At 43.0% G+C, this 27,984-nt stretch overlaps 1 protein-coding gene across 6 annotated transcripts in view; it reads right to left on the bottom strand.

Moving 5' to 3' along the window:
• Positions 1 to 27,984, bottom strand: part of SGCD (sarcoglycan delta) — a 314,278-nt gene that overhangs the window by 107,977 nt on the left and 178,317 nt on the right. For all 6 annotated transcript variants that reach the window (XM_052684682.1, XM_052684677.1, XM_052684680.1 and 3 more), the window contains one exon: positions 21,121 to 21,306. In XM_052684682.1, the coding sequence (XP_052540642.1) occupies positions 21,121 to 21,306 (186 nt within the window). The remainder of the gene's footprint in view (positions 1 to 21,120; positions 21,307 to 27,984) is intronic.

The raw sequence follows: 27,984 nt of genomic DNA, 5'->3' as shown, positions 1-27,984 counted from the left end.
CCCAGGCTCATAGCTGCTGCTCCCCCTGCTGAAGGACACACCTTGGCACCTATAGTGCCATCGAACGATCCCATTCCCCACTTGTGGTGAGATGCATTAGGGATATTTTCATGCCTCAGGAAATTCAACGTTCTTGTATTTTCAAAGAACATAGATTTTCTGAGCTCACTATCAGAATTAGGAAACATAGACATGAATCAGGTTCTGTTTCACTCTTTCATGTCTACCCTGAGATTTCGGCTCTACAAATGAATCAAATAGAAATGATACAATCTGAAGCAGTTTGTGCAATGGACTGACCAGACACATAAATTAAGGGGGAAAGTTTTTGGATAAAAAGACTTTCTAGCTCAAAGCAAAGGCTGATGTAGCCTTTAATACTTTCTACAATGAATATAAGCTGTATGATCAAACTGTATGCACGAAGAGCAACTGCCATGAGCTTTTAAGTTCACATGCTGTTTTTAATCACATTTAGCAGAAAACTTCTCAGTGATTTCATTTACTTTCTGCTTCGGTGGAGACTTTAGTGCACAGCAAACAAAAACAAACATACAGTTTGAGCCTTGCACTTGCTCTCAAACTTCTAGCTTTTTTTTTTTTTTTTTTTTTTTTTTCCCAACCTCACACCATCATCTGGGGGAACTGCCTCAAACAGTGGAGTTGAGGCAGTCCCTGGAGGCATTTGAGAACCATGGAGATGTGGCACTGAGGGATGTGGTCATTTGGGATGGGCTGGGTTGGACTTGGTGATCTTAGAGGGTTTTTCCAACCTTTACGATTCTCTGAAAACTATTCATGGCCTCAATGAGAAATGCTTTCCACCCTTCTGAGTAGTGTCAGTCCTGGGACTTGTTTGGAGCTTCTGTTTATAGCTGCTCCTAGTTGTTCTAAGTCTCAAGAAAGTTCTGCATAGAAGCTTTTTCATTTCAAAGCACTCCATCCAGATTCAGGTGTATGGGTAAATGTGCAATAGCAAATCACAGGGCAATCACTACATTGAGCATTTGGTTGAAAACCAGCAAATTTCAATTACTCCTGTGAAGTGATGCTGTGGCCAGATGTGCTGCACTCCACAAAGCCATGACTGTGAACATTGCCACCCTCGCCCATTCCTCCAGCCATCCTACAGAGGGAATGGTGTACCCAGCCAGTCCTCAACCCCATGCTGTCAAAGGAATCTACAGTTTCAAAATCTGCTATTAAAAACATTTAAGCCAGTTTGGATCTCTGCAACGGAGCTGAGAGAAGGAATTATTCGTGCCTTTACACCAGCAGATCTGAGGCAAGCAAGAAATCTTCAAAGGCAGAGCCTCTCCTAAAGCAGCTCAGCACTCCTGACCTGTGCTGAAGCCTCCCTAGGACTGGTCACCTCATTGATCAAAGTCGCACATCAGCCCAAGGTCTGCGATACACCCAGCTGGGCAACACTATCAAATAATTCAGTGCTCAGTTTTTACTTTCCCTGAGTTTAAAGATGTGTGTGTGTATTTAATGTATAAGCTGGAGGCAGTCTTATTAAATAAAATTTACAGTACTTTACTGAGAACAAGGGAAAAACATTGAGGCTGCAGACCTCTGCAGCACGGATGCTGAACAGATGTTTTCAATGTCTATTTGCATTTTGAACTGAAATTAAAGGGCACAAATCTCAATAGATTTAAGATCTCTGCCAACAAATTGTGAATACTAACAAATGGCACCTAATGATCCATCAAGACAGGCGGTTTTTCTAAGTCTTTTTTGGAGGGGAAGTAAAGATTTAACTAACAGAATGAAATAAAAGACAGAGAAGTGAAAAAATATCAAGTAATAAAATCAAGAACTTAAAACAGGATCTTAAACCTGAACTACAAAGCTTGACAGCTATGCAGAAGTCTGACAGCAGAGATAGGGTTTAATATTCTCTTATATGAGGGAGCTTTGAATCTCATTTAATTTTATCAGATTTAGAATCATTTGCTAGGGGCCAGACAGCCAACTAGTGTAAATCAGTTGAGCTCCATTAACTTCTACGGAATTACAGTTTCCAATTTACATCAGCTGAGAACCTTGCTGTTATGCTACTATTATTAGCTGCTATTTATAATGCAATCGTACCTACAGCCGTCATCTCCAAGATGTGGCTCAACAGGCTCTCTGACATTGCCTGCAGATATTGGAAGACTGCTCCTCTACCCCACGTTACCCAGAACAGTACAGCTGAAACCTGCACTACTTCCTCCATATTCTGCCATGAGGATCAGTCAGGCTGGAAACTACAAGTTAATATGAAATCTGTGCCTAGGTTTGCTATTATCTATAGATATATATCTAAACATAATAATTTCAGATCCAATAATAAGAATACAAACAATAATGCACATTATTATACAACTGGTCTGTCTTTCAAATAATCTCGTGATGGCAGGATTATGAAGAGGGGAAAAAAAGGGCCAGAGGAACAATGAGAGGTTACACAGCAAGCCAGCCATAGAGCTGGGAGCAACCAGCATAGAGAAGGGAGCAACCAGCACCACCAGTATGCCGACTGGCTCCTTGTTTCTCAGGAAGGGAAAACTCATCGGCCAAATTCGAAGCTGTGCAGGGTGAAAGCAGAGACCCAAGTCTTTCAGCCCATGCAGTGAAAAGAGGCAGCTTTAAGCTTAGAATTCCTGAGCATTACAAGTTCTTGAAGTTGATGCCTGGGGAACATTCACACTAAAGAAATGTAGGACTCAACTAATGGGTCAAATTAGGCAGCTAGCTGTCCTCCACAGCAATGTTCCTTCAAGGACCTTTCACTGCAGAAGACAAGTGATTTACCTTGTGAAGGACTGCAACTCCCTTTTGGCTATTTAGCAGATATTAAGGAACTTCCTTCCTTGAAATCAGACATTGGAACAGGCTGATAACAGAAATAGCTCCTCGTGGACATCTTGGGAATGCACACACATTTTGATGCCTCCTTGTTTCTCAGTATTCATTTATTATAGATGTACATCCTACTCTGGCACTGTCCAAAGAAGGAACCATCTGTGCACACAATGCCAACCAGTCACAGTCCTTCACATTGTGTAGGGGATATTTTTCCCCTGACTCTGCAGGGTATGCAGAAACAAAGAAGGATATGTGACTAGATGTGTGTTGGGTCCACTTTGTTCACTGCTTGACATTCTCACAAAACCAAGAAGAGCTTTCTCTCACATCACCTAGATTCCTGCAGATCCTGTTTCTTGCTCAGATTTGTGTCCTATTTCTGCAACACGCCGTGAATGTAGACCCTCATCATAAAGTTGAAATCCCCCTCAGAGATGAACCAGGCTTTTCTCTGCAGTTTGGTACTGCTTGTTCCCCACATCCAGGCAGTGTGGGAGGATGGAGACCGAGATGCACAGATTTGCTAGGACCAGGAGGAGGTAGGCACAGAAGAGGCACCAAAGGAACTATCACTCCCATTAGCAAATGCAGCACGAGGCTTGCAAACTCACGGCATGATCAAAACTTTGCAGCATTTTTAATCAAAGCAGCCTGTGTTCATTCCCTGGTTAGCTCCAGTTTTGAAGCTGAACTTCCCTTAAGTTCAAGGGCTCAGGAAAAGAAATCTGGCTCAGAGCTTTCTCTTTTTTTTCACTTATGAACTCCTACTCACTAGGCTTCAATCTCACAAAGTGTTTAAGCTTATGCAAAGTCTCTCTGAAGCAAACGGGACTGTTCACACGCCTGAAGTGCAGTCCTTTGCTGGATCAGGGTGGCAGCTCACTCCTTGTCAGTCTTTCCGAGCTCCACGCATTCTGTTCAAACATTTTCTAAGGTACATGAGTTAGTGTTAAATATAGAAAATCCTCTGTTCAGTTTTGCTTTCCAAGGGCTGACACGCTGCTGAGCTGTGCAGCAGTGCTGAGCCCAGATCTGCAGAGCACAGGGCTGCTGCTGCTCACCACGATGGAGGCTGCTTGGAGGAAGGCACAAGGCGATTCATCTCTGAACTCACGACTGCTAAAAGAAAGTTTTCTGGTAGGGACCAATAACTGGTACTTGCTTACAGCAAATATCACATGAGAACATCTTATTCTGCTCCTGTCAATAAGTTGGCCAACTACAAATCCTGAGCTGTTTGCTGCTTTTTTTGCTGCTCTCTAGGCGCATGATTGAGAGCTCTGTATAGACTGATCAAGCAACCCATTAATATTTCACAGCTAGGCTCAGGTTGACTGGCAGTAATTATTCCACAGATTACTTTTTCATTTGAAGTGCAGCTGGTCATCCATTACTTTCTCCACAGCTTTGAAGGTCCAATAATTCCAATTATTTTTATCAACTGGAGACAGGTAAAGTAGCTCTGTAGAAATCTGCCCTGGTCTAGGCACTGAGTGGGTGGGTGACTGGAAGCTCACCACCCTTACGTATTCACTTGTGAGAGCCAAGATACTGGTGCACAGTGACAAACTCCCTGATTTTCTAGTCTCAAACAGAGTGTTTATTCTATTTGTAATAACCTGTAGCTTGGCCTGTACTTAAGCTGGTAGCTGCTCAGCTCTCCTGTCTGCTACTTTACCATGGATGGACAGGACTGGTTTCCATTCACACAGAAGCTAACCAAGTCTATTACGGCAGTTGTACAGGGCCTACAGGGCTACAATGGCCCATCTTGCTCCTAAAGGCCATGCAATGTTTCCACAAACCAGTTGTCTCATCAGTCATGTAACAGTCTGGGCAGGACCATGGGTTTTGAGTTTTTGGAGAGCTATGCGTGGCTGAATGAACACAAGAGTGACCATCTCACACCGAGGGTGGCTCCTGAATCCAGAGTTTGAAATGAAGGATGGCTTTCACAAGGCATAGCCTATGTTGTCCAAAACAAAGAAAGACTTTCAAGCTCTCCCACATATCTTGCCAGCTTTCTCTTCATGTACAGCTCCATAGCATATGCTAGAGAGCTTGAAACCTGCAGCAAACTGAAAGCTGAAAGTCATACCAGCAGAAAGGGTTCACCAGAAAATTGGCAATCAGATCTGGTCTGCAAGTATGCATTTAACATTGGAAACATTAGCTGTATTGAACCTGACTGCTGATGAGTTATTCTTCCTTGCCTGACTGGAAGGTCATAAACATCCCAGATATTAATGGTCTAGTGGAAGTCAAGGCTCCATGAGGATGAACTGTTCTCTCCCCATTTCTCATCCACAGAGAACTTTCTGCACCACTTGTTCAGCAAGTGGGCACTTTGAATAATGTGGGAAAATGCCACTTAGCTATTCACTGGGTTCCTCCGTCTCACTGCTGCAGTACTGCCGAATTTGCTTCAGGATGGAATTTTATTCCACACCTATTTTTCTTAATCTAAAGGTCTGTTTAAGAGATCTGTTCTACAAAATGATACTGCTGGTGCTCACTGCTCTGCTCTAAGAGCAGGTACATTTATTCATCCCTTTGGTGGGAGTGAGACTGCTTCTCCTTGACTCAGTGGGAGGGAAACTTCAGCAAATTTTTCATGCCATTCCTTGAACGTGTGCATTACAGTAGCTTCTCTTATGTTAGGACCAGGATAATAAGATTAACAAAGTGAGGCTGTAGGGCTCTTCCTCTTCCCATTTTTCTCATTAAGTTCTTTCTTCTCCCCAGTGCCACCCACAAGTGACAGAATGTGTGTGCTAAGTACACACTTCTCTGTATCTCTGTGTTCTTCTACATACTTCTCACCACGTAACTCCATGCTGCACTAGACACAAGCAGTGAGACTTCAGAGAGGAGTGAATCCCACAGGCAGATTCGGAGAAGTACATCTGGAATCTTCTCCAAAGACTGCATTGCAGTTCCAACCTCAAACCTACACTACTGAAGATGCCTGGGACTGCTCATACACTGCCGTGATGTGAGAGCCTGAATTCTCCTACACAGCATCATGTGAAAAAATACTTTCCTGAAGTGTGGAGGCATTTACAAGCAGCAAATCCCAGCTTTTTGTGGGCAGGTACAGCACTTTCATGAATGCTGAACCGGAATTCCCACCTTAGTTGGAAGGCTGAAGACCCACTTTGCCCAGTGGAGGTGTGAAATAAATGAGTCTTAGCTGGAAGCCAGGCTGTCTTAAGCAAGGCACCCGAGATTGTTCCTGCACAATGCATTCATTAAAACACTTGCTATAAGAAGTGCCCTTATTTCAGCTCACTGAGTATGAAATACATGCGTAACATTCAGTAAAGTTACAAGAAGATAGTTTTATTGCCTATAACATCCCGTCTTACTGAGTCCCCTAAGGCACACTCCATAATCCACCAAGCACAGGAGTATCCCAGCGGGTATGTCGACATCGCTATGTGAAAAAAGAGCAAGAGAGAGTGCTGGGATCAGCTGGGAGCATCCCACCCTACCATGCTCAGCTGTGCAGCGCCCTCCTGGGCAGCATGCACCAGCACCTGCTTTATCCTGAACTGCTTGGGCCCCACCAGCCCCAAGAGATGCTTTCCAGACACAGCCACAGGCTGAGCTCCCAAGCTTGCTGTCTGGAGGAGCAACAGGTTCTGTATCGGGCATCTGCTCATCCAAATGACCTCCTGGCTCTATCTGGGAAGCTAGAGCAATTAAATATTTAACATATTGAACGAGAGCACTCCCAGCTAAGAGGAATAGCAATTAAAGGCCTGCTGACTCATCACGTATCAAATGGAAGCGATTCAGTAGGGAACAGAAAATATTCTGAAGGAGTCAGATGTTGGCAGTATGCTAGGCTAGGAATTCCTATCAATGACATCCCAAACAAGCTGAGGACAATGTTTGCTTAAAATCCCCACTGGGGAGCTGTATTGACAAGAGAAAAAAAGGCAGAAGGAAAATGGGTATTTTGCAGTTTGTAAAGAACACATCCCTCTATTCTACAATAAAGATGACAGAAGATGGCAGTGTTACAGTCCTAGGCACGTGCAACTTCTCTGCACGCAGCAATTTAATATTCTGGAAAACATGCTTTTTCAGCTGTCTCTGCAAGCTTACTCACTTCTATGTGCATACATCAGATACATATGAGTGTATTATTATGGGGCCAATTTCTGCCCAGTGTCTGCAGGAAAAGGCATTGTGCTGCTTGCTGGCCCTGAATCAATGCTTTGACTGCGAAGGAAGATGTGCCCAAGTCTGATCACAGATACTGGACCTTAAGGTCACATCTGATTTCACTTGAACAGAAGGCTGTGTAATCGCTGACTTAGCATAATGACAACACTTGAGGAGAAATGCTAGAATGCACATCTAAGCTCCAATAAACTCATAGATGAGTCTAATGAAAGTAAAAATGAAGCTGCAGGCATTATTATCCACATGAACACAGCTGCTGTGAGCGCACGGGTTCTGTAAATATCAAGGCTATCTGAAGTGACAGGGAACTTTCTGTGTTTTATTGTCAGGAGACATTGAAAGTCAAAGAAATGGGCAAGTTCCTGTAACTGATGATGCTGAACAGGTTGATATTCTTGATACTCTTACAGACAAGTGCGTAGAAACGCTCCCTGGTCAACAGCAGGGCAAGCAGCAGCACAAGACTGAGTCCAAATCTTTCCAGTTACTACCAATTGGTATGGATACCAATCTTTTTGCTGCAAAACTGTGCTTGAAAGCAATTAAATGCGTAAGTCAGAACAGTGACGTACAGTTTACCAGCCATTCCTTTGGGAAATCGTCCCTCATGTCACCACATGGTTTACTTCCCCAAACGTCATAGCAGAAGACAAATTAATTTTCTCACTGCAATATCAGCCGTATGATTTACAAACCACATGGGCCAGCCAAAGCTGCTGTTTGCTCTCTGCTCCAAAATGTCCCTCCACTTCCTTTTCCATAAACCCTCCTGGTGGCTGGTAAATATCCCCACACAATTATCTGAAGAAGTAGCCACAAGAGCAAGGTCACACAAGGGAGCCCATGTCTCTCAGTTCAGGTGTACATTTTTAAGTTTGGCTAACCTTAAAGTGCCCCTTAAGCACATACCACTTCAGCCATAACATACATAATCATTAACGATTTAAAGCAGAAAGGAATTTAAGTGAGTTAGATATCCTATAATGGGCCTTTTGACTAGGGCCATTAGGAACATTTTGGTTCAGTTCAGACATAATTTATCATCCTGAGTGGAATTCACCTGAAAGGCAGGCAGCTTCATCTGCTCCTGTAGGTCTTTTCCATAGGAAAATAAAGAAGAAAATAATGGAGAAAAAAAAAAATAAATCCATTCAGCTTTTCTGCTTTCCTATACAGCTTAAGGTTATGAATGCCAGACAGCTTCCAGTTAGGCATTTACTGCTGTCTTTAATAGCCAAAACCTATCAAAAATCTCCTGAGGCTAAATACAGAGGAGAGAGCAAAAAGTAATCATTTTATACTGCAATCCTAGCTAGGAAAAGCCTGCTGAAAGGAAGGTTAAGGTGCTGCAGGCTGGTCTCCCTCCCCTCCCTAACTCAACAGTTAATTACGGCAATGCAGCCTGTAGGCACCCGGGTCACCTGCAGCAGCAGCCAGGCTCACTGGGACCCCAGCACTAATGCACTTCTGGATAGCAACAGTAAATTAAGGAAAGGGCACAGTTTAGCTATTAAACGGCAACACCGGCATAAAATGAGACATTTCAGCATATAGATGTGATTCTTAGGCCGATGTCAACTCATAGTGATGCTCTAGTTATTCCGTTCAATAGAAAGCCTGACAGCCTTCATAAGCATGGCTCATTCTTATATGAGGAACTTGTAAAAATGCTGATGCATTATGCTGTTGTATATAAACATGAAAAATAGCAAAGGTAAGCCAGAAAAGGTTTAAGTCTTTCAGAATGTAATAGAAAAAATATCCAGCCATCTTTCTGAATGATTAGAGAAAATTACATCTCTATCAAAGAATGTGAAAGGTAACAAAAAGCTGCAAGGATGGACACATTCCTGCTTCATTCAGGAGCACCATTTCTGCAAATCCACAGTAACTTTGTTGCTCTCAAGTCTTAAATGTTTTTTCCTACACAGATGAGAACAGAAAGGGAATTAAATATAAAAGGCATCTGAAATACAAAAATGCTACATTCTCACTTGACACCACAAACAGACATGTATGACTTCTCTCCACTCATCATATTTTACTAATGTCCATGCCACCACATTTCTTCATTACAGCACACAGCCTATCCTGGGACTTTACAGCCAGGGAAAGTACTGCACTGAAGCAGGAAGGCTCACCCCCTTGAGCCTTATACCAAGATGCTGCATGATGCCTAACTTGGCATGGCTGTATATGATTTTTAATGGAACTATGGTCAAGAAAAACAGGAACTTATAAAGAACAACTCCATCAGACCTTCTGTTTGTTTTTCTTGAAAGAAATGCTGGACAGTGAGGAAGGGAACGTGCACTCTGACACTATGGCTGATCAGAAACTTCTAAAAATTCTAATTTACTCATTAAAACTCAGTGGAGAATATTGTGATCAGATTCCTTCTCCACAGGATAAAAAAGGGGGTGCAGAAATATAAATTGAGCAAGGGACCACAGTAATAAAGCACACACCACATCCCTTGAGACCACCCCCATTGCACAGAGACGATGATGGGGTACTGCCACATGACTGCAGCTGGAATGCAATTGCAAATACTCTGCTCCCATTTTTTTTTTTTTTTTTAATCATTTTTAGGGATTTTCACAGGGTGCAGGCAGCTCTAGTAACTGATTAGAGTTTATTGCTAGGACAATTCGTAGGGCTCCTATAAGCCAGGAGGAGTCATGCTGGGAGATCTGCTTTCTGCTCTAAATATAGCAGCACAAGAAATGAAATCCAAGTGGCAGATTTCAGTGGGATTTCCCAGGGAGAAATGCACTGCACACATGGCTCATTAGAGACCTTTAAAACAGAAACAAGAACTACAGATTGCACCAATGCAATCCCTTCCCTGTGCTGTTACTGAAAACACTTTGGATGAATGGTGGTCATTTCCTCATCATGAATCTCATCATCTCTCTATGCTTTCAGTATGTATTTCAGACAGCTCATCCAATATGAACATCAGTGATAACTGCCTGAGCTGCAAACTCAGCCATTCAACTTCACATTTCTTATCGAATGGACTCATTTTAAGAAGAGGAAAAGGAAGAAAAGCCAAGTACAACAGACCTGTTTACTATCACTTACTGGGATGCATGAAGAGCTGGTCCCCAGTTATAGACTCCTGTGATGTTTTCCAGAGCTGGGCAGCTGTTTCAGAGCAGAGATCTCTAGCTCTTTTCAGCCACCTTTGTGTACAGAGCTCTCTTGACCCCTTTTCTGTGTTCTGCAATGCATAAATTCCCACCGTGTCCACCTATTTGTTTTAAACTGACATCCCTAACAGGAGACTGAAATCCATTTAACATGTCAATCTGTAGACTATCACTAACCTAAAGCAGCAACAACAACAACCACCAACAGCAAACCAGCCGGGGTTACACTTCTCTTTCCAATTGCCCAGATACTGTCTATATTTCAAAGTTTACAACTCTCCTTTGCAGCCTGCCTCCGAAGCCACACACTGCCACCGATTCCCCTCTCATTTATACCTATGTAACCCAGAAGCAATGCCACAGACTGATAGCCCTGTATGAGGAGAGCTGAGTCATCCATCAAGTGCCTGGTTACTCCGTATTTATTTAGCATAGTCTGCAGGCTACAGGGAATTAACCAACTTCCCAGCTCCAGGCTCCGACCTCACCTGCAGAACAGACCTTTTTCCTCAAAGTGTGAAACTCTTCCCTCATACAGAATGCTCCTGTAGTACAGACCTGTAATGCCTTCCATTCTGGTGACTTTCTTATCTGGATGTGGAACACAGCCATGGTGCTGCTCCTATGAGCTCCCAACATCACCTACAACAAAGGTTTCGTTGTGGCCTCAGGCTCCCTGTACAGAGCACTGTTATCTCAACCCTGAACTCCTAACAGCTCCTCACTCTCATTTAAAGGAACAAAAGGACTGACTAGGCAAACTACTGCAGAAAAACTTCTATTAGAGGAAAGGTGCAATGGCAAGAAACACGGCTCCACTGGGAAGAAGAAAGAAATTAAACATCTGCTTTCTAACACACAGGATTTTTCTTGTGCGATTTATGACAGTGAATCATTTACTATACTAGCAAAGACAAATACATTTGGTCAATAGGTTCTGACAAGTAACTTCAAATAAAGATGAAATTTCCTCTATAATCTACACTTACTGGTGGTGAACTGAATCAACCTTCCTTCCAGACAATGCAGTTTTCTGTAAAATCACAGCAGAATTGTTAAGATCCACCTAATCTTCCTCTAGCCCAGTCATTTGCTGATCAGCCTGGCGTTCCTCCCCTTCACAAGACTCAATTCTTTGCTGAAAACATAACAAACTCATGTGATGACATGCCTCCATAAATAAGACCTTCATTCCACAGTAGTTCGTCTGCACAAATATGTAATTAGCAGGAATTCCTTTTCTAACATGCACAAGAAGTAAATATTGTAAAAGGCATTTGATTTCTTAGTTTCCCAGAATGAAGAGCTTCAATGCCTTGTTTGGAAGGACGAAGTATTTGTTATCAGAAACAATGCCACCTTACTAAATAACCTCAATCAAAATCAGCACCTACACACACCTATATGGCTCGCACCTACATGAAATACATTACAGGGCCCAGCATACGTAACTAAAACACCCTTTTTTTCCCCCCAGAATAAAGAGTTGCTGTTTGTCAACATGTTCACTTGCTAAGAAACATCAGAGGAAGATTCCATGTTTTCATGCACTTAACTGCAGCTGCAACTTGGAAAATTATGACAACTCTACAGATGACCAACTATGATGTTTCCATTTCTGACTCGTGTAGCTCTAAGAGGTCACTACAAAAAATTTCAGAGACATTTTATGTGTTTTACTGTATATTAACAAGAACTTGTGTGATACATGGCGCTAATGAACAATGTGAGAACACAGGATAGCAGAATGCTTTTCAACATTCATACCTTTGGCATGGAGAACAGACAGCAGAAAATGGCCATATCTGCTGCTGCAACATATACTCTAATTTCTGTCATGCCTGTTTTCAGATCTGTGATAGAAGAAGGGATTTCAATGGAGCAGAGGGTGCAAGCAGAGTGACTGTGCTGCCAGAAGAGGCATGAAAACACTGAGAGAAGTAATTAAGCAGAATGCACGATTCGAGTGCCACACACTCAGTGTCTGAAAAAGTGCCTCATGCAATCTCATGCTTGCCTTAAGCACAGCGTGCACTGGGGTCACTGGAGCAATGCAGCAATGTGGAGCACTGGCCATCCTCAGAGATCCCACTCTGATGTTGACACCAACTGCCGGACTACAAACGTATTGTGAAGAGGAAGATCACCTTCCTTCAAAAAGAATGCATGGTGCCCATTGGCTTTTCAAAAACACACCAAAGGCTTGGCTTTTGAGTAATTAAATTGAATCTTAACTGATTAAACCAAAGTGAGGAACGCTTCACTGGGCTCCTCAGTCACCTTCACCGCACAAGGATAAAATAATTTTGAGACCCTGCGTGTGGGAGGAATCTTTTTTTTTTTCTTTATCCTGTGGTGGGGCAGAAACTCTAAAGACTTCCATTATAAGCAATTACTGGAGACGTGGAGGCTTCTCTGAGGTTAAGCCGCCCTTCATTTTCTCAAGAGAAGCCTTTAATTAAATGCAAATAATCACAAATTTCATATAGCAGATTGCCATAATTTCACTATTAGTTACTGGATCTCATTTAAAAATAGGAAAGAGGTGGGCAATAGTGATGCGTGGATGAGAAGTAATGAGAACTCAAGGGGTCAAAGCTGAATTACCTGTGCAAATCTATTCCTCTCCTATAAATCTGTCTGCAACCATATCATTTCAGTGTTAAAAGGTTGTCCTTCATGCAAGTGCACTGGAGTGTAGTCCCATAGAAACTTGGGCCTCAATACAAATAATTACCTCACTCCATCTTACCACTGACCACAGCGGTGAAGGCAGGATGGGTAATGGGGAAGATGTAATTGAAGCGGAAATGACCAGAACTAAAATGTAAGCTGTGATGAATTCAAATGGTATATTCAAACTCATCTCCATAGCAAAGCTCTGGAAGAACAGGCACATAGAATGGCAGCATCCAGCAGTGAGCACTTCAAAGACGTTTATCAAATCAGGGATGGGAATATATAGCAGAAAAGATGCATCCAAGAACAGAAGAGATAACACAGTGTCTGCAGAGAGAAGGGAGAAGCTGCAGTCCATAAAATCACAGGTTTGTAATTTTGTCCACAGAACTGTTAAGGCTTTAGAACATGTTCTCAACACTGTGTAAGGTAAATCATAAAAACGCTTGAGTTGGAACGGCCCCTTAAAGGCCGTATGGTTGAACTCCCCTGCACTGCACAGGGATGCCCACAGCTCCATCAGTGCTCAGAGCCCCTCCAGCTTGACCTTGGTTACTTGCAGGGATGGGGCACCACCACCTCTCTGAGCAACCTGTGCCACTGCCTCACCACCCTTATTGCAAAAAAACCTTCTTATATCCAATCTAAATTTCCCCTTTTTTAAATAGGGTAGATGCATGCAAATGTAGGGAGTATATGCTACTTTTTTCTTACTCCCCTTCTTTGGTTTAGTCAAACAGAAACACATCACAGCCAACCACAGAATCATAGAATGGCTTAGGCTGGAAGGGACCTTAAAGATCATCAAGCTACAACCCCTCCTCTGGGCAGGGCTGCCAACCACTAGATCAGCTTGCCCAGGGCTCCATCCAACCAGCAGCAGTGAGCCTGCAAACTGGAGCTCCTTGCAAAGAGCCTGAGTTTCTGCTGCTACGTGCTTTGCAGTGGTGCCAGAGCCACCTCCAGCCCCATTCCACAGACTGTGCAACACCAAACAATAAGAATTTAAGCAGCAGCTTTCTGAAAAGCTGATGGCTTTCCAGTTCCAGGCCAAGCTGGAAAAGGCATGGAGGCTCCACCAAGCAGCTCTTCTGCCTGAAGCAATCACCGAGAAGAGGTGCTTCAGAAGAATTCTATTTTTGTTAGAGATGGTTTTCAAAGCTGAGAAGGTCATTGCTCTCTGACATGCAGAGAGTTCAGGAGAATTGTCAGGAAGCTCAGAAATTAAAAAAGAAGCAAAAACAAAAACACACAGAACAAGGGCAGGAGGGGTGGAGAACCTACTACATGGATCAGCCCGGTATGTTACTTCTGTGTGGCTTCCCAAATTAAATCATTTCTCCTAATGTACTGTGAGAATATGGGGAGGGATCAGATTGTGAGCTATTCAAAGACCTAGCTGATTATCAGCATTTTAGCAGTGAGCTTGTTTTTGTTCTTCCTCGCATTTATAATAATACCTTTTAGGTGTTCTCTAAGAGACAAATCTTCTGCTTCAGAACCACTAGGCTGAAGATCTTTTGTTGGCACTGAGAAGAATGCTAATGTGAAATATCTTGTTTCTTCAGATGAAAGAGAAGCTGAGAACAATCCCCTGCGGAGGGAGGTGGCAGAAGTGGGATCTGGGATCGAGAGTTTATGACTCACCTCCCTGCACAGCCCACCATATCCACACCGCTTGCTGGGTCCTGTAGGGATCGATGGCATCACAACCATAAACCCAAGATATGAGATATTCGTGTCTCCTGAATACATACATCTCTTCAGAGGTTTTCAATATGATACGTGGCTTAAAAACAATAGAGAAGAGAGAGCTGAAAGCTCGTATACTGAGATGGAAGCACAATTGCATGAGCCTCAGTTCTTCATGAAAGCCAACCCACCAAAATATTTGAGGGAAAAGAGCCACCTACCTCCATAACAGGCTGTGTGCTGCAGCCTGCCTCGTGCAATAGACGAAGAATAAAAACAAAGAATTACCTGATGATTGCTACTTAGCACATACCATGTGGTTTAGAGGTACTGATGGAAGGCTCGCCATCTTTTTCGCTTCCATGATATATCTGTAAGCAAACCCGATGTCATGGCACCAGAAGAACTCAGAGATTTAGCAGAGAGTACAGACAGTGAGGAAAAAATATGGGCTCCTTTCATGACTGTGTGCTAACAGGAAGATGAAGGCCTTACGTGCTTGTGCTGGCTGAGAGGATACACTATTAAGACAATAAAACTGACATATTGTCAGAGACTGAGTTTTCAAAGGTGCAGCACTGGAAGAAATCGATGCATTGTAACTTAGCAAGTGATCAGGACCAGAAGCCTAACACTGCGGTGATGCAACAGCACAGGAACCAACCTTGCAGCAACGTCCTGCAATATCCTATCAGAACTGTTTTATTCTGAACTCCAAAAGAGTGAAGCTGAAATAGCAGAATCTATATCTTTAAAGGATATACAATCCCAATTGCTTTTAATGCAGAAACAGAAACTTTAGGTCTCTGAAAATAGCATAAGAAAAGCAGAACATTACTTTTTACATTTGAGAAGAAGGGAATTTGAATTTGGGGTACAAAACCACAACTAAAAAGCATTATCATTAATAACGGATCCACTGTAGACAATGTCAACATTTTCACTGCGTCCCACAGGGGTGAGGATTTAATCCATTGAACCTTCTTCATTTAACAGTACAATCACTCATAGCATTGCTGGTTCTGTCAGATCCCTACAAGATTAACATCTTTATATCAGAAGATGCAGTCCATGTGAATGAGAATAGAAAGGAGAGACACAAAGCTCTAGGGTAATGAGGGCGGTTTAGAAACAATTACTTGTTTTATAAAAGGAGGAACATGAATTAAGGTGGAAAAGTGCATTCTGTGTGTGCGAAGGAGACTGAGGGGAAAAAAAAAAGTCACCCTTTCCTCAGTAAGGATATAGCAAAATTAATTCTAATTCTAAACAATTTAGCTGACCAATTAGAGCTGCACTACAAAGCAGAAGCTGAGAAGCAAAGCAGATTTATTTCCCATGTTGGCTTTAGAATTGCACCTAAAAAGACCCCAGAGAAATCATGAAAAGGGAACATAAACTGCACAGTCATTATATTCTGAGGCAATTTTTAATTAAAAAAATTAGAACAAAGTCTGTTCCTTTAAATCATTAATAAAAGAATCCAGCCTATTAAGCAGATGAGCTTTCTTAACTCTAATCCATCTTTACTGCTGGGTTATTACCCAACTGTTTTCCTGTAATTAAAATGTGGCAGGTAGTTTACACACAAGAGGGAGTAATTGTATCGGAAATAACTGTTCATAACCAAACTTTAAAAGCATATTTTTTGTATAAACTTCTAATAAAGAAAGCAAGATAATAATATTTAGCACTTTTGCTACCTACAACAGCATTTTGTCTCTAAATTGTTAGCATTTTATTCAGCAATGTGAAAATACACCCCTCAAGCAATGAAGATGGCCTATCAATCATTTGTTCCTACTCAATTAAAATATTAAAAAATACAATCAAACCTTATACTAAAGGATCCCAAACTGTGTGGCTCTGGAAAGAGAATTTGAATGCGCTGTAGGAACCCCTGTGAGACAGGAAGAGAAGGTCCCCTTCTCTCTGCATCCCAAGGGAGATGGAGTGAGCCAGGTCATTGCCTGCCCATATCTTTGAGGCATTGCCTTCAAGGTACATGCTCAGGTGGCATAAGCATTGTGTGGGTTTGCTCAGACCTGAGTTTGGAGGAAGCTTTTGCTCTCAAACAGCCTCCTGAATACCAAAGCTGCAGAATAATTTCCTTACAAAGAAAGAGTCAAAGACTTTTCTATATTTTGCTTTGCAATATTCTTAGAAAGCAGTTCTCCAGGAGTTTCAAACCTTGCAAGCCAACTTAGGGGAAATTACTTATTCTTACATATAGTCTGGCAGTATTTGGCAATACAGAGGACTGCAGGCTGCTGTATGCAAGCAGCTTCTGTTCCAAAGAACATACAATTCAAACTGGGTGGACAAAAACACCGTGTCAGAGCAAAGAGACCTCAGTGGTTTGACCGGCAGATGAGTAAGTGGACTGCTGCCATTTAAATATAAAGCCCCAACAGATCCCAGATACTCAAGTGTATCGTAGGCAAGTACTCTACAGTGTGTGTTCACCTACAGAGTCACAGGCAATCCCACTGCTAATGACTTGCATCACTGGATGCTAATGCAGGTTGACCATAAAGAGTAAGACCATTACAAGCTCTGGTTCAATCCTTGTAATTAGATTGGCACCTACAAACCTTGAGGGGCTCAGCTGAGCTCTGTAAAATAGGTAGGATACAGCTCAAGCTGCCCCAGACCTGCAAGCTGAGAGGGTGAGTCACATACACAGCCCAAAGGCATTCATGTTTTTTCCCCACATCCATTATGTGTAAACCACATACTTGTATCATGCTTGTCCAAGAGCCAAATGAGCTGGAGTACCTTCACCTATACATCATCAGAAAGTTTAATGCTGGATAACAGTTTCTACCTCAATTAGGTTAGGGCACCTTCAGTGGGCATTTGGGTTTCAACCCAAATTGATGGCATCTGTCCAGATTCATTCTGTGGTTTGGCGTAAAAATCGAAGTAAAGTTTAGAGGTAGCAACCTCCGCAGAGCTTCCTGCAGCATAGCTCTAATGCAAATGAACTGGATAAATGGACCTGACTGTGTGAACCAGCTGTGGAACAGGCAGATGATATTTCGGGTACCCTCCAAGTCTGTTTTTCATACAGCTTATGCCGGGTAAAATCATTTAGAACAAACTGAAGATCAAATACCACACAGGGACTGAGTGATTGCAGCATGGCACAGACCGGCTGTGACCAACTGGCCCCACGCAAACACAGCACCTCTTTGACAGCCCCACATAAGAAGCAACAGCCACACTTAAACTTACGCCTTGAATGTTCAGATTAAAGCAAAACCAAGAATAAATTAGTTATGCCTTGCTCATTAAAAGGCACAGATTGGAAGCTTATGCTTTGATTTCACGGGAGTTTCCTCCCTGAGCATGTCACAGGGCATGCAGAGGGGAAAGGAAAGGGAGTGAAGAAAGGGAGCTCTGGCTTGACATGGAGTGATGGGTGCTGCCCAACACGCTGTACAAACTGCACAAGGTGATGTTTTTTCCCTCTAAAATGGACTCGCTTCCTCCCCTCCCTTCTCCACACCCCATTATCAGCATTTAAAACACCCCCGAGTTTTCCTGAGCAGGTTTGCTGTGCTCATTAAGATACACTGAGCACTTACTGGCTTTAATGAGCACTCATTAAATTCCAGTAAGTGCCAGGACCATCCTGTGGAGCTGAACAGACTCAGGTTCTGGGAGAGATCAGGGGTTGGGAAGATACTGGAAGCATTACATTTTCCACAACAACAAAACTATAAAACTTCCCCCTCCTTTCTTCTCTTTCTTTTTTTGCTCCACAAGCACTGGGGTAACTCAGACCTGCTAAGCAGCAGCTATTGCTTACTGACTGCTCAAATCAATCCCTTGCCCCAGAAGGCCTCTCAGCTCCTCTTATCAGAACAGGAACAAATTAAAGATTTTGCGTATTTGCATCTCCTCATTGGAGAATATTCGTACGTTTGTTATTTAGAGATAAAAGTCTGCTTCTAAAAATTCACTTAGCGCAGTGATTTTCTCAGCCGCAGGGAATGGTGCAGGAGGAATTGCAGAGCAGGATCCAGAGCAGCTGGTGAGGCTGCAGCAGAGCAGCACCATGGGCTCAACGCTCATCAGGATTGCATGCCAACCATTTCCAAGGAACTGTCTGCTCTGTTCTTAATAATCTGATCAGCCACATCATTTGGTCCCATCACAGCACAGCAGCGCCGTAACTGTAAGCAGTAGGAGTCTCAGATGTCTGCTGAGCTCCTACCACTCTTACAGTGGGGTCTTTACCAATTCCAGCTTGGAACAACCGAAACCTGGTTGTACTTTGCAGGTCCATCTTGGAGGAAGACATCTCCTTCTACCAAAATGCATCTCCACGTCTCTTCTCTGCAGTTCTTGCCCCAAAAACTGGGAGTTGTGCTTGGACAGGTAAATGCCTTGAATTCTTGTCACCAATATGCAAAAAAATCCATTTAGTAACAGATCTTTTTCCAGAGATGACCAGAATGAGAAATCTCTCTTTGAGACATTTCTCCCTGACTGAACACAATCTTTTGTGTTATGGCACATATCTCATAATAGCTCTACATTCACACAGTCATAGAAGGACTTAAGTTGGAGGGGATCTTTATGATTGGCTCTTCTAAGTCCCCTGCCATGGGCAAGGTTGCCAATCATGAGAGCAGGCTGCCTAGGTCCCCATCCAACCTGACCTTGAATTTTTATTTTACAGACTAATACAATTCAAGATCAAGGAGACAAGGTGCACACCTCCTATGTGCCCTGTTCTTATGTTTATTTCCCACTGGCTGTGTCAGAAATATACATCCTGACCAGCATGCCCACACGAACCTATATATATCACAAAGCAGTTCTCACTGCAGTGCTACAGTATGGGTTTTCATCCCCCAAAGCTGTTCAGCACCTATTGACATGAAAACATACAAATTAGCTAAAAACAGACACAAATACACTTTACGCTGGACTAATTCCCAATGAGTCACAGAGAGTAAGTGACTATTTAAGGAAACTGAATCAGACAACAACTTGAAGATCAGGGCAGCATTGAAAAAGCCAGCATACAGGCTAGGGAGGAGAGAGCTGCTGGAAGGGAGAGGTTTTAATCTAATGACCGTATATATCAAAATGCCATCAATTTCATAATAAATGAATATATAACTGGTCGGGGTAATAATTAACTGCTCCAGTTTGGCTCACTCTCTCATCCACTCACAGATTTTAGAGGATCACTGTTTTATAATTGCTTGCTCTCTAAGCATACGTGCATCACAATGATCAGCACACCTTGACAGCAAAGCAGTTAGAGAAACTAACTCAACATGTTCCCCTGCCACAGTACGTTGTCTGCTGGATACAGTAAGTCAGAGATTGTTTATTCAACTTCTCAAGGCCCATTAATGACATAATGCTAGACACAGCTGTTCAGGGCTTTGCAAGACCAAAGCAGAGAAAGAAATGCTGGAAAACTTCAAACACACTACTCGCATCAGAGCCTGGCTGGGAAAGTCCTTGAAACTGATTTGGGTGATTTTAACCTTACAGCTCTCTCATGAAGTAAATCCAGGATTAAAGCCTCAAACTTAATTTCTCCCAAAGATCCTAATGGACGTAAAATCGCTCCACCTGATCAGGGTGGCAATGACTGCTTTGAAAAAGGGGACATAAGTCGTTTCATTTTCACTCTGTTTGGCCAAATTATCTTCTGAAAAGCTAGGGCCTGCCTTACATGCTAGCACTTGAAAATAGGGTGTGCTTGGCTGATCGTGTCCTGACTTTCTGGTGTGTTGAGCAAGGGAAGAAAAGTTCAGTTGGTAATGAAAGGCACCCTGTGCTGTGCCAAAAAGTCTGAGCTGAGCTAAAGTGGGCGCTCCAGGCCCAGAAGGCACCACCTATCCCTATGCAATCTGTTTCCCATTGCACATCCATTGCACATTTTTCCATGCTCAACCCCAGCTCAAGGCAGGCAAGGATAAAATCCACCTGAATGCCACACCCAGAGAGCCACTCCAGGAATATTTTGCCATGCAGCTCCTTGAAACACATTTTTATGTAACTTTCCTTAAGAAAAAGGCAAATCAAGTTTCATAACTGCTCAGCCATGGAGAAAAAGCAAATAAAAATGTGTAAGAGGAAGGCTCAAACTCATTCCCATCCCCCAGTTAAAAATAACCTCTATTAATAATTTTAAAACACTTTATAACTGAATCTTTGGGAGGCTTTATAAAAAAAACATTTGTGTATATATTATGTAAATACAAATGTGTGTGTGTATGTACGTGTATGTGTATGTATATATATAGATAAGATCGGAGGAGGAATGTGATTCATGATGCTGAGCTGATTTCCCAGCCAGGCAGTCCTGCAGACAGCCCTAAGAGTCATTCTCCAGCAGAAAAAAAAAAAGAGGACTGTAGGATAAATTTGCTCCTCCCTGCTGCAGCAGCTACCCATGGCAATTACACCACCCCATTACTGAAACCATACCTGAATTCACGGGCAGAGAAGCCACCACCACCCCCCCATCCTTTTCCCCCCATCTTTTAGGGTAACCACTAGGACTTACAATTGTGAAGTTCATGACCTTCAGAATCCAGATGGTCATAGCAAGGTTCACCAGGATTAAGATCATTAGGAGCAGCACAAAGAAATAGAGGCATCTCTTCCTCCAGCCATAAATCCCGACTTTGTATACTTGGGGCCCTTCCGAGGTCTGCATGGTGCTCCTGTGCGCGTATTGCTCCTGAGGCATCTGAAACAATCACACAAAAATAAGAACGCGGATTAAGCAGCAAGACAAATCCGATGATGAAAACTGCTAAGGGTTTGTGTCTGTGCCTCTTTGAGGTTTGTGGAGTTTTTGTTCTTCCTTTTCCTTTCAGAGTTTACCAGCTGGGCAGCACCTCCTTCGGTACCTTAGTTCTGCGTTATTTTCCTTGCTGCTCACTGTATGCAGTAACACACCGTAAGAGAATTTTATGTATTAGATGTATATATACATTTATAAATACACATAAGCACACTGTCTAAAGGTATCCTATGGAGATCACTCTCAAGTGACTCTCCTCAACCACCCCGGGTTTTGCAAGGCTGGCACTCTAGGGCCTCGAAGGATCCGGAGGGGAAAATTCTGCATGCATTTGGTAAAAGCAGTTGAGTTCAGCAGTTTGTTTTGAAGATGCAGTATTACTTCGCAGAGGCTTTAATTCAACAAAAAATCACCTCAAATAAAATCACTCCTTCCAGACAAAGAAAAAAAAGGCAAAGGGAAAATGTCTTTTTCTCTCTTCCTTAACTGAATAAACCCGAAACACAAAGTTCTCCTAAAATAATGTCCCAAATATCTGCACGGATTTAACAAGGATGCCCTGGGAAAGCAGGCATGGCGTGGCAGGACAACACGAGAGCCAGGAGAGAGGAGAGAACGAAGGAAACTCGGCACTGAGGACAGCAGAAGGGCTGTGCAGCATGGCAGCATCCCCAGGACAAGTTTGGGTTTTGCATCTTGGTCCCCAGCTTGCTGCCGGCTGTCAGGGGTCTGGCTGCCCCACTGCTTTAAATGGCATTGCAGCCAGTGGGGATGGAGGGCAGCAAATGCACTCAGGGTTGTGCTTATGGAGGCAGATTTTGCCCCACAAAAGTATTAATTGCCTTCTTGCCCTTCACTTTGGCTTGTGGAAAGTCCTTTTCACATGCTTCCCCCAGGCGTCAGTTTCTTACATCGCCTCTAATAATGTGCTGCCTGCTGAGCGTTCAGCATTTAAGACTCTAGGCAGACAAAAAAACCACCAGACACATTTCTGTGCTACCGATTCAACATGAGGGACTTCTCCCTCAGAATACCTGGCATCAGTGTTAGCATTCAGTGAATTACAAAATTCACAAAAAGGAGAAAACAACGCAAGCTCCTCTCTGTGGGAGTGTGATCCATAAGGGCAGAACAAAACAATGGTAGAAACGAGATGCTCATTGACACTGACTTGTGCCTGTTTGTTTACCATTAGCCTCATGTTTTTTTCTTACTTCGAGGCAAATGTGCAAACAGCATCTAATAACAGCGTGCGGTGGGCGGCAGTGCAGAGCCCATTGCAATGGAAGTGTCAATGGAAGGTGATTTTCTCCCCAGCACAGATCTTCTACTAGCAGCATCACACTCGCCATGAAGTTAGCACTTTCTCTTTGTTGCCCCAACACTGAAGCCCACACAAACAGGGGCTGCCTAAAGATCCGGAACCATGTTTTTTTTTTCCCTTCTACACTTTGTAAACCTTTTAGCAACTTTGGGAGTGCTCAGATGTGTGTTTGCTAACACAGGTTGCTGTTATCACCCACAGTTAGGAGATCAGACACCTCTCCCTTCCTCCACCAGCTTTCATCATTGCTGAAGTGCAGCCTCAGGTGCTAAGCAAGTTAAATCAGGCTCTAAATTCTTCTCAGATGCCTGTCCTGATGTGCACACATAAAGTAAAGCTAACTAAGCAGCATGCTCAGAACAGCCATGCTCCTGCACAAAAATGGGATCCAAAAGTAATCCTCCTGCAGAGGGCAGAGGATCCCATCTCCCTCCTTCTCCTTCAGCAGTTGTGTCCATCCCACACACTCAAAACTCATAGCAATGGCTGAAAAACAGATTTTAAAAACAATAAACACAGTTCTCCTATCACTTTCCTCTCTGGTCTCAGAACCCTTGCAGTTTTAGGAACTTTTCCCCTTACATCCTTTGGGCAACATTCCACCAAGCACATCAAAGAGCTTGGATGTTGCATAACAGTGCTGTTGGTTTTTTTAAGGGTTCTCATCTGGTCTAAAAAACCAGACGAGATGTCCACAAACCATGCCTTACTCAGAACTCAGAGCATGTGAATATCTGCAACATTACTTAGAGAAAGGTGCCGTACTCTGGGGAGGAACCAACAACTGCATGGCAGATAGGCTCCTAGTGTGCCCACCTCAGTCAATTCAGCCAACTTGTACTAGAAAAGCATCGCAGAAGGAAGGTATGACATAGAATCATAGGAAAAAAGCCAAGATCATCCCATCCAACCCGAACCCACCCACACCATGCCCACTGACCATGTCCTTGGTACCACATCTCCACAGCTCTCAAACACCTCCAGGAACAGTGACCCACCACCTTCCTGGGCAGCCTGTGCCAATGCATCTTTCTGAGACGAAATTTGTCCTAATATCCAACCTGAACCTCTGCTGTCTGTATTAAAGAGCAGCTTTCTATGGTGTAACGGTCCTCACCATGAAGCACTTCTGCTGTTCAGACCTATGGGGTATCTGCCCACACAGCCAAGGCTCAGGCAGACCCTGAGCTATTAACAAAGGGAGCAAAGCAAGTTGCTCACAGCAGATCCAGTTTTTGGTCTTCATTGCTATTTTGCTCCCAGGTGCTAAGTCAGCAATTGTAAACTGGGGAGGGCTTTGCAGCACAGTGCTTGTGCCAGAAGAGAGGAGCCATGGTACAAACAGGAAGAGAAAACCAGGCCCCTACACTACTGCAATCACTCAGCTTCTGTGCGAGGGGAAATCTTAAAAAACAATAAATTACGATTTCCACTACCTAAGGGAAATTATAACAACAACTACTGTACAGTCACAGATTTTATTGCCTAATATTTTAACAGGGGATCCTGGAGAGCACATATTAAATGCAGCATCTCTCTTGGAGAAAACGAATAAATTGCATCTCCAGCACTCTCAAATCATGAAACAAGTCTGACCAATAAGAAATAGCCTGAAATACTGAGCACAAAATATCTTCTTATTGCAAAACTTGTTTATTCTCCCCTTTGCTCTCTCCTTTTTTTTTTTTTTTTTTTTTTTTTCTCCTGTTTTTCTTTCTTTTCTTTTTTTTCTTCCCCACAACTGCTAGAGTGGAGAAAATGCCAAATCCAACTGAGGCAAAACTTTGCAGACATCAAACGAATTTATAGGAACAGAACATAACCACAAAAAGCAACTTGGATCCACACAAGAGCCTCATTTTGAGAACTTCTCTTGTTCAAATAAAATATTTAGCTCACAGCTGCCTTAACAGTGATAGAGCAACCAAAGGACTGCAACGCGCATAGTGAACATGACCTAGTAATATGGCATAAATTTATAACAAGAAAACAACATGGGAATCATAGATGGAATGCTGTTTCCATATACTCTCACACATAAACTCTCCATAAACTCTCATACAGTTACACTTGAAGCAATATAGGATCTCTAGCAAGCCCTTCCCCTCACCCATGACCACCAAAAGAAAAGCTCATGTCTGTCGTTCTCTAGCAAGAGAAGAACAGATAATGGACATTGAGCGCTGAGGTGGGCTAAACAAATGTGTAGAAGAAGATGGGCTGTAAGGCACCTACATAAGGAACAAGCTGCATCCACTGCCAGTAATTTCTTCTGTGGGGGACAGAGAAGTATGCTAGTCATGATTTATATTTTGACACATTCTTGTTAAACATTGTAATGATATTGGCAGCAAATTAGGCACCAGAAAAGCAGTATTACTGTGAAAGGAAAACCAGTGGTTTCATCTGCAGAGCACCCCTTCCTTTTCAATCACCGAGCTGAGAAGAAAGGCTGCTAGCTGCTTAATGGGGTATTAGTTTTTGCAGGAAAACATTATAAATGGTCACTCAAACTCGTAATAGCCAACAACCAATGCTGAAACTAATATAGTAGAAATTGGAAGGAGAGGCACTCCTTCCAAAAGTCAGAGCTGTATGCGTCTGCCTGCCATGGGAAGGCACACATGCACCGTACTGGTGTGCCATACTGCACATACAGCATGAGAAATGCTGCCTGCCAGATCGTCACAGTTTAGCCACAGACAGCATTACCATGACTACAAAAGCAAAGCCCAGCACCCAGGTAATTTACCAAGGAATAAGTTTTTGTAGAATTCCTGTGGCATGGCTGGTGATGGGGTGATTAATGACTAGTGATGGGCTTTCCCAACCTTAATGGCTCTATGATAGTGTGCGCAGAAAGCCTCTCACTCATACACACAACATGCATTTCCCACTCATCAGGCAAAGTGTTTAATATGCACAAGGATAAATAAACCATCTTTCCCTTGCAAACACCACAGCTGTAAGTGTTTCTTGGCCCCATCAGCTTTGGAGGCTCAATGAGGGCTATAAATGAGGTGAGGCACAATGAGAGGAATCAATGATGTTTCTGAGCCACGGAGGTTTTCTGACCAGTGCTTAAATCATCTTTGTTTAGTAATTGGACAATTTTAAGCTGAAAGAGGACGCAGTTGAGGAAGATGGCTTCTCCTTCATGAAATTTACTGCTGAAAATGTTCTAAAGTGGGGTCTGTGCAGTGGGACACACAACAGGTTTGGGGAAGGTGGCACCTACTTGCACGTATTTTTTGCATTTGAATTTTTTGCACATTGATTTCTATAAATTTTATGTGGAAATCATGAGCCTTTACTTAATGGAGGCCAGGGGGCAGCTTGTCAAAATCATCAATTTTACAGAAGGTGAACATAGGGCAGCCAGAGTCTGGCATTGTAAATGCATGGGTGTGTTTGCAGAGAGCTTGCTGCCTGCCTGCATATAACTGAGGTGTAACAGCTTCATCAGCAAAACAAGAGCATCCGACCCCAGGCTAAGTATGGTGATGGGATTACATTTCAAGAGATGAGAAGGATGGGTTCAGGCTCCCTTGGGCATGGACCTACATCTCCCACATCTCCATTCAATTTGTATCCATATAACCAGTATCCTCTACTGTTTCTCTCTTTGCTTTTTGAAACACAAACCTTTGCTTTGGGGCTAAATGAGAGGTTCTCTCCATCATATCACTGGAAGGCAATGTACTTGTGAGCTCTAAACGCTCTGTGGATTTCAGCCTCTTTAATTTTTCTGTCTTTTAAGTGCACACTATCCACCAGGTTCAAAAGAACAGACATTTCTGGAGTGTTACTGAGAACAAAATTTGGCATGAAGAGCGGCATTTTGAGCCTGCTATCAACAAGACATTTTGCCTCTTCATTCCCCATAAAGCTTTCTCAAGCTCAACACCCCCAGACTCATCGTTCCAGCAACATCGTGACCCAAAAGTAATTTATGACACAAATTATGTACACTGATCAGACCACCACCCAAATCTACACAAAAGGATCTAGCCCAGGAAAATGGTTTCTGCCTTGCACTTTGACCTGTGAGCTCTGAGCACTGAGGAGTGGCCCCAACGATGAAATATTTGCTGGCGATGTTAAATCTTACACAGCTTTTTTCTCCCACGATGGTTTAAACCAGGCCCTCTCTAATGATGGCTGTGCCAGAATGCTCTCCAGAACTGCAGTCCCCAAAACTGAAATCTTCACTCTGTGCTTGTCCCTCTGTATGCTGTGGGGAACAGGTTCTCCCAGCGGCTGTGAAGACCATCACTACTCAGTACAAATCTCTTAGGGGGCACAGCAATATAGCACATGGCCAGAGAGACAAAAATTGGAAGGAAATTCAGAAAAGAAGAAAATGTTCCTTAAGACTACTTTCTGTCATCAGAGCACATCACAAATAGAATTTTCCAAATATCGAGCCTGACGTTGGCAAGCGAAAGTACATCAAACTCTGCTTAGTCTGCACAGTTCACCAGTGCATATTCTGCCTGGTCCACTAGGAAATACCTCATTTTCCATTCCCACCTCCAAAATATCACTAGGAAATTGGACTCAGTCAGCACAAGGAGCTGGGGAGACCTTGGGGATTCATCTGCTGATAAAGCATCTCCAGTCCCCATCCCTCAGTGCTCCAGGCTACCCCCGCCTCTAATGTCTTGAGAGCTCATGTTATTTCCCCAGTCACTGGGGCTGACAGCACTTTGACATGAATGTGCTTGAGGATAAGGGCACCACAAAAACCTCAGCTTATAACCCAGTGGCTTTGAGGAGGTGGACTGAACAAGAAGCTGAACTCAGGGCACCTGCTCTGTTCAGACACCGCTCTGCATTCACGGAGCACTTACAACAAATACTATAAACATATCAGAGCTTGCCAGAACAAAGCAAAGTAATAAGAAGCTCCATCTCTTAATAGTCTCTCCTGGACAAAAGGTGATTTCTTATTCTAAAATGCTGCAAGAGTCTGTAAGCAACATGGTTGCTATTGCTTCTGTTCTCACCAGAAGACAAATGTTTCTTCCAACTTCTAGATTTACATTAGCTCTCTTGTCTTGATTTTTATTTTTATTTTTTAATTTTTTGGAGGATCAGAAATAAGGAGAACATGGAAAGGGAGAAAAAAAATCTGCAGTGAGTTCTCTTATGTATTGAGCAAGTCAGCAAAGAATGTCTTTTCCCAAATGCCCCACAATTTGCAGCAATACATTCACACTGCATGCAAACATCATCCTGGATTTTCTGCATTTGAACACCAGATCCTTTGCACTACTCTAATGATGTGAAGCAAT

Source organism: Tympanuchus pallidicinctus, unplaced genomic scaffold (genome assembly GCF_026119805.1).
Source record: "Tympanuchus pallidicinctus isolate F22 unplaced genomic scaffold, pur_lepc_1.0 scaffold21, whole genome shotgun sequence".
Lineage (NCBI taxonomy): Eukaryota > Metazoa > Chordata > Aves > Galliformes > Phasianidae > Tympanuchus > Tympanuchus pallidicinctus.
The sequence above is the reverse complement of the archived record's forward strand: the minus strand, read 5'-3'. Positions and strand labels throughout refer to the sequence as shown.